This window comes from Chenopodium album, chromosome 14, assembly GCF_948465745.1.
Source record: "Chenopodium album chromosome 14, dcCheAlbu1.1, whole genome shotgun sequence".
NCBI lineage: Eukaryota > Viridiplantae > Streptophyta > Magnoliopsida > Caryophyllales > Amaranthaceae > Chenopodium > Chenopodium album.
In genome coordinates, this window is record NC_137847.1 from 42487193 (window position 1) to 42494770 (window position 7578).

Genomic DNA, 7578 nt, shown 5'->3' on the forward strand with positions numbered 1-7578 from the left:
TAAATAATTGAATTGGCATCTCTATGAATAACTTAGTTCCTATTTTTTTTATTTTTTTTTATTTTGTTTTTTTACTTGCAACACTTCTCTTTTAATTTGCCAATGCATTATTTCAATTGCTTAAATTTTTAATTACCAATAATATTAAAAAATGATACACATTTGATGTTAAAATTGTAAAAATAAGAACTAATCTAACAAGATCTTCCATTACTATATTTTTTTGTTTAACTATAAATGATCAAAACTAGTTAAAATGAAGCAAATGAATAATGTAAATTCAAACTATTTCAAGTAAAAACTGGAGGAAATAACTAAATATTGCACTGTAGAATAATTATGATTATACGTTTAAGAGCTAAAACTCTTGGCTACATAACAAGCTATTAATGAAACACCCTTACAATAAAAGTGATACTCCCTCCATTTCTCAATATTTGAATCACTTTAACTTAAAAACTATTACATACTATATTCGACTTAATTTTTCTTTTCTATTATAAAACTAATAAATTTTTTTGTAATATATATTGGATTAAGGTCTTTGAATTGAAATTAATTTTACTAAACTGAAATTACTTTTACAGATTCTCTAATAAATTTCTTCTTTTAAGTTATTGATATTTACTGACCATAAATTAATATATTAAAGTGAATTATTCTAACTAAACTGAAATTATTTTTACTAAATATTATTTTTTTAAAGTGTGGAGAACTAGGCTTTGCACAATTATTTACAAATAAACACTAAATGTATTTTGGGGTTATAGTGTGGATTTCTCAAAAAGAGGGGCAATAATTAGGAAAACGGAAAGTTAGAGGGTTATAATGTAGAAACACCCAAGATTTTAATTTGTCGAAGTTATATATGTCTCACAAATATGTCAGTAAAAGTGATGCATTCTAAAACAAAAGAGTTCATCCGTTTATGAATAATCGACAACCAATGCACTAGTGTTGGTATTATGCTACTCCCCCCGTTTTTAAACACTTGCGCCACTTTTCATTTTCGGCCGTTTTTAAATACTTGCTCCATTTTCTTATTTGGAAAGCTTTCATAATATCTAATTATTTTCTCTCACCTAGTGGACCCACCATGAATTATATTTTATTAATTTCATATTCTCTTTCCTCTAATTTTCTCCATTATTTTTGCTTTTTAGAATTTTTTATTCTTCCACCTACCCCACTACCTCCATATTTTATATTTTCTTCGTTTTCTCCTAAAACTTCGTATATGGAGAAATTGAGCAAGTATTTAAAAATGGAGGGAGTATTATGAAACTTCATATTAAAATCTATTTAACAATGTATTTTATCATAAAATTTATTTTTATTATGTTATATAAAAATGATGGTCAATATAAAATATACAAATAATTCTTTAAAAAAAAAGTCAAATGTGTTACTTGTTAAGGAATAGAGGGGGTAGTAATTAGTAATTACCACATGAGAATATGAGATAACGTCGTCAAATTTTTGCTAAGGAAATGTTGTCAAAGTGGAGTCACTGTTTTTCAATGCGATATATACTTTTTCCGTACCATTGAAATTGCTCCATTTTTATTATTTTGAAAGTCCCACTTATTTTGCCTCATAAAAACATTGGTATATGGGATCACTAAATGAAACTCGTGCGATGCACGGTTTGTTAGTATTTTTTTAAAAAATATTTTTCATATTTATGTTATTAAAATTGTTATTGTATTAGTTTTAATATATTAGATTAAATTTCTAATATCAAAAGATAATATTTTGTATTTAATTAATTTAAAATTTCAAATCTCAATCGTCAATTTTGCTTACGTGGCATTTGAATTATTTAATTGTAAATGAAATTATTAATCTCTTATTTAATTGGCTACCACTTAAATTTATTATCCTACATGGCTCGCTAAGAAAATTAAATCTTACGTGGCTCTCTAAAAACTCGGGAAAAATACTCCATTATATATATATATATATATATATTAGATTACTCTTACTAACATACACTATTTCAATATTTGTATAGGGCAAATCCAAAAGGTCATCGGAGGGTATATGTTTAATCCTTAAGGTGTTAAAGTGTAATTTATAATAAAAATTTAAAACATATAAACATACCGAATAGAAAGTAATTAAGGCTTTTGTTAGGAACAAATTCATAGATGAGTAGCATCTCTTCTCCTACTAAACAAAATCCCAGTAGCTTAACCAGATTTCTGTGTTGAAGATTGGCTATTAATACCACCTCGTTCTTAAATTCTTCCACTCCTTGGCCTGAAATCTTCGATAGCCTTTTAACTGCTATTTCTTGTCCATTTGCGAGAGTTCCCTAACATATGATACGGTGGAAGTCAATTATGAAGCACAAATTACAAATCATTATTGTGTTTTTAATTTCTGTTTTAAACATATTCATTATTTATTTACCTTATAAACACTTCCGAATCCTCCTTGACCAAGAATTTGATTTTCCGAAAAGTTGTTAGTGGCAGCTTCAAGCGTCTTCAGTTCGTACATCAAGGACTCCACAGTAGTCAAATCACCAAGCACTATATATAACACCATAATATACAAATAGAATACATAAGCTTAAATAATTACGAGTAAATGACTGATAAAGTATAAACATAATCCTGAGCCTTAACCATCCGCTTAAACTTTTAGTTGAGTTTTTCCTCTAAGGTATCGAAGCCAACGTGACAAAGTGACATAGAGGTCACGAGTTTGAATCTCACCCACCCCACCTTTAAGGGGAATATTAAGCGCTGGATATGAGGAGGGCTCATGCTGCGTCTACATTTCAAACCCAATGGGCAAGTTGGCCAATAAACAATGACAATAATCTTTAAAGTTATATCATTACCTTTCTTAACATCTTGAGAAGAATACTTCTTTCTTTTCTTTATGTAGAGAAAAACGCCTGTAATTAGCAGTCCTAAGGCTACTAATGGCACAGTGATTGCGACGGCCTTTTCCGTTGCTGATGTTTTTTTTCCTACAGGTAAAAGACATGGTAATTGAATGGGAAAACCGTAAGTTTAATTCATCTTTACGGATTTTTAACAAATAGTGGATTTTGGGAACATGGAATGTACGATTACATACCTCGATCTGTTTCTGTAGGAGACGGCCCTAATTTCACAGTAGAACTTGATAACTGAAAAAACTGATAAACCTCGTACCTGATTGTACAACTAGGAGTTAACATGATTCCTCCACGGTATATTAAATTGTTAGTCATCTCAGCTCTAGCTGCTGTAAAACACTTGGTGCAATTCGCCGTTGTTAAGTCAGGAGTGCACTGAGCTAAGGTGTATAAATACTTATTCAAGGGCGAAAACCATGTTAACGTAGTGGCATACTTATTGGATGACTCGTTGGAAGCAGCCACAGATGTTACATTATTCAATGAATCTTGGAGAACATTAAACCAAGCGGAAATATTATCCGTTATATTGTGAATGTTGTTTCGTATTCTAGAGGGTTGTTCTTTTAGTGAAGAGATAAAGGACTGATTAGAATATCGAAGCATGCATTGTTCCTTCCACAATATCGCTTGCGTTGCGTTTGGACAAAAACTTGTGATCTGCTTGGTAGCCATCTGAATACAACCATGACATTCGTCAGGGTTCGAGTCTCCACGGCACAAGGCAAGGCCATATGCGGAATCTTTTAGTCCTAGCCCTTGCTTGTGCGTTACAAAACCATTTTTTGCGGTCGAAATTTGGGAGACTAAAGAGGTGAAGAGTTGGTTGAGATTTGTTTCATACGAACTGTTAATAGAATTAGTTGATGAGTTTGGGCAGCTGGATTCATTGAAGGTTAAAACTAACGGAAAAGAATTTGTAGTATCAAGTGAAAACAGTAGAACAATTAAGATGGGCAGCATGATAAGCTGAAAAAGTAAAAATTGAACTTTGCTGTTCTTGCTTAGACATAAAACGTTTTCATTAAATTAGTTCATCATATAAATTATTGACCTTTTGGTGTTGGGAAATGTCTAATTAGTTAGGGATGATTTGCTCAAACTTTTTGGCTTTAAAAGTCTAAAGTAATAAGCCTCATAAAGTCGGTCTTTTACGGTCATATTTTATTACTTGCTTTAATTTACTTTTCTTTGATAGGTGTATTTGGGAGATTTTTCTGTGTGTCTGGTCATACCGTGTAGCTGAGATTACTCGAGTTACTCAGTATGGGGTTACTCGATCAAAGGTTACTCGAGTTACTCCTGACCGACTAACCCCTGACCGAATCCCTCGAATAACCCTTGACTGAGTAACTTCAGTAACCCCTAACCGAACCCCTCAAGTAATCCTTAAACGAACCTCTTGAGTAACTCCTGACGACCGAGTAACTTGAGTAACCCCTAATGAAATAACTCGAGAAATTCTCTGCCACACGGTATGGCCTGTCATATACAAAAATTTATAGTTTTTAATACTTACTCCATTTTCTTTTTAAAAAATTTTTAATAATATTTTACTATTTTACTTTTTACTAGTGGTCACTTCATATCTTATTTTGATTTTTTTTCATATTATCTTTCCTCCTCATTTATTTTCACTTTTGCTTTTAATATGTTTTTTATTCTTTCACAAACCTAACTTTCATCATATTTTATTACTTTGTTATTTCTCTAAAAACTCCGGACATGAAATAATGAAGCAATTAATAAAATACAGAAGGAATAAAATAAAAATGTTTTACAATCATCGGCTGTTGAACTGAAAATATGGTATATTATGTCTTATGTAAACCATAGAGGCATTTTGTTTTATTAGTTAGATCTTCTAATGGTTAGTGAATACTTCGTAATAGTGCAACCGAAACTTATAATGTTGATATAATCAATTAAAGCAAAAAAAAAAAAAAAAAAAAAAAAAAAAATCCAAATTAAAAAGGAAAAATTGCCCACATTAATCCCAACTTTGCCTCGTCCGTCAATATTAATCTCTACTTTCGATTATTCACTATCACTCCCAACTTTGCACCCTATTAATTTCTATTGCACCCAAATTACTTGGAACCAGTTGAAGAGGTAAACTTTGTTGACTTGTAATTGTTTATACACGTGTCGCTAAATGATAGGTTAAAAATTTTTTAAAAATTAAAAATTAAAAAAAATCCCTAACAGCCCTCCCCTTCCACCACCGCCACCTCCCCTTAGCTTCTCTCAGCCCCAACCACTAGCAGCGCAACCCAGCCACCGTACCAACACCACAAGAAGCGCAGCGCAATTTCACGAGGAAGGGATGAGAAGCCGGAAATCGGAGGGGAAGGGGCAAAAATCGACAGGAATGCGAGGGAGGTGGTCAGAACTCGTCGGGAATGGGATCAGAGGGCGGAAATCGAAGAGGAAGGGGGTGGAAATCGGCAAGGATGTGAGAGAGGTGGTCAAAATTCGTTGGGCATGGGATGATAGGGCGGAAATCAGCGAGGAAGGGGGCGGAAACGAAGGGGAAGAGGGGCGAAAACAGAGGAGAAGGGGGAGGAAATAACGGCGAAGCCTGCAGCAATGTGCTTACATGCGGAAGCTTGCCAGAAACGGAGGGAAAGGAGGAGGAAGCGGGGTATGCGCCATTTTCCGGCAACGATGGAGGGATTTTCGGGGGCGGGGGAAGGGAAAAGGGTGGGTTTCGATGGCGGGGGAGGGCTGGCCGCCGTTTTCCGGCAGCGGGGGAGGGGTTTTCAGGGGTGGGGGCGATTTTTCAGTGGGGTGGGGGTGGGAGTTGGGTGTTTTCCGGGATAGGGTGGGGGGTAGGGTTTGGTATTTTTTTTAAAAAAAATTTTGTTTTTTATTTTTTTTTAATTTTTTTTGGACCTATTACGTGTTGACACGTGTCTGGTAATTTGCAATATCAGGTTAGATTACCAATTGGGTACAATCGAAATTAATCCCCCCTAAAGTTGGGAGTGATGGTGAATAATCGAAAGTAGGGATTATTATTGACGGACGAGGCAAAATTGAGATTAATGGGGGCAGTTTTTCCAATTAAAAATTCAGTAGTTAAAATAAATTGTCACCCAATCAAACTTTAATATATATCATAAAATTAAGAAACCACGAGTCCATAGACCATAATTAATTCAAATATATATCATAACACAAGAATTAAATTTAGTAAAAGTATTGGGTAGAACGGACTCACGTGAGTCCGGTCATACAAATAGAAAAAAAAATTCTTAATTGTCAGAAATTAGATAATAGTGGTCAGATATTAAGTTATAAATATCAGATATTAGATTAAAAGTGTCAGAAATTAGATAATAATGGTCTGATATTAGATTATAATTATCAGATATTAGATTATAAATGTCAGATATTAGATTTTAATTGTCAAAAATTAGATTATAATAGTCAGATATTAGGTTATAATTATCAGATATTAGATTAAAAGTGTCAGAAATTAAATTATTATAGTCAGATTTTTGTTTATAAGTATCAAATATTAGACAATATTGATCAGCTATTAGATAATATTGATCAGATATTAGACAAAATTTCAATAAAATTACATCAGTACCTTCTAAGGCTCAGATATTTATTGATCTGATATCCACAAACCCACTCTAATCCACTTTCTCTCCTCCAATATTCACCCCAATTCTCAACCATGGCCACTTTAATCGATTGGATCGCCGAAAGGAGCGCAAGCTACCTTGTTACGATTGAGATCAATGTGCTTCCATTTCATGGAATAGATATCAGGTTTCCGGTAGAAGCGATTGTAGAGGAGTTGCCATTCTGCTGCAATGGAGACTGCTGCCACCATTAATGAAGAGGAGAGACAAATGCTTCAATATTTAAGTTTCTGACTTTCTGGCGTCGTCGTGTTATTACGGTTAGAAACTTGGATTTCGTGATTTATGTGATGAGAAAATAGATAAATATAATTGACACGTTAAAAACGATATAATCCGTACCTATACAAGTTCATTTCATCAACCTTTAATGCGCCGGCGCCGGGGAATGGGAGGGGGAGGGTGGTCGCCGGCCGCCGACAAGTGGCTAAGGTAGTGACAGTGACAGCGGGTTGGGATGGACTCACGTGAAACAGTCTCACGCAATACCTTCTCTTAAATTTGATAGTTAGAATTCTTATTTAATTCTATTTAATTTAATATTTTTCTTCTTTTTTGCAATGAAAATGTGGTACGCAGTGGTGATAGTAATCGCCAAATCATTTTCATTTGATAGGTTCGGTAGGTCTTGAACTAGGGACCACGATGTTTGCGACACCAAAGAAGCCAACGCTGTAACTATTATTGATTCAACGACATTCGAGTAAAATTGAGTTTTGCGTTTGAATAACATTCCTTATACATACGTTAGATACATTATTACGTATAGTCAACATATTACGTAAGACACATATTCAAGAAGACAACCGACTATTGACATAGAAAAAAAATCTAAGACTAGCATAACCATCTTTGTTAGAAAGGTCATATGTATCACTCATAAATTACAAGCAAACAATAATATACACTGCATTTTTTAGCTTAGTGTTCTTTATGCTTTTACTTTTACTAGGGTAGTCAAGGCGTGCGATGCACGCGCTATAACTAGTCATATCTGGATTCTCTTTC

At 33.7% G+C, this 7578-nt stretch overlaps 1 protein-coding gene across 1 annotated transcript; it reads right to left on the reverse strand.

The window, feature by feature from the left end:
• Window positions 1-2074: 2074 nt before the first annotated feature.
• Window positions 2075-3877, reverse strand: LOC145578089 (cysteine-rich receptor-like protein kinase 25). Its single transcript, XM_081635483.1, has 4 exons — window positions 3094-3877; window positions 2852-2983; window positions 2416-2537; window positions 2075-2317 (listed from the first exon to the last, which is right to left on the reverse strand). The coding sequence occupies exons 1-4, from the start codon at window positions 3875-3877 to the stop codon at window positions 2075-2077; spliced, it is 1281 nt and encodes a 426-aa protein (XP_081491609.1).
• Between the last annotated feature and the right edge of the window lie 3701 nt (window positions 3878-7578).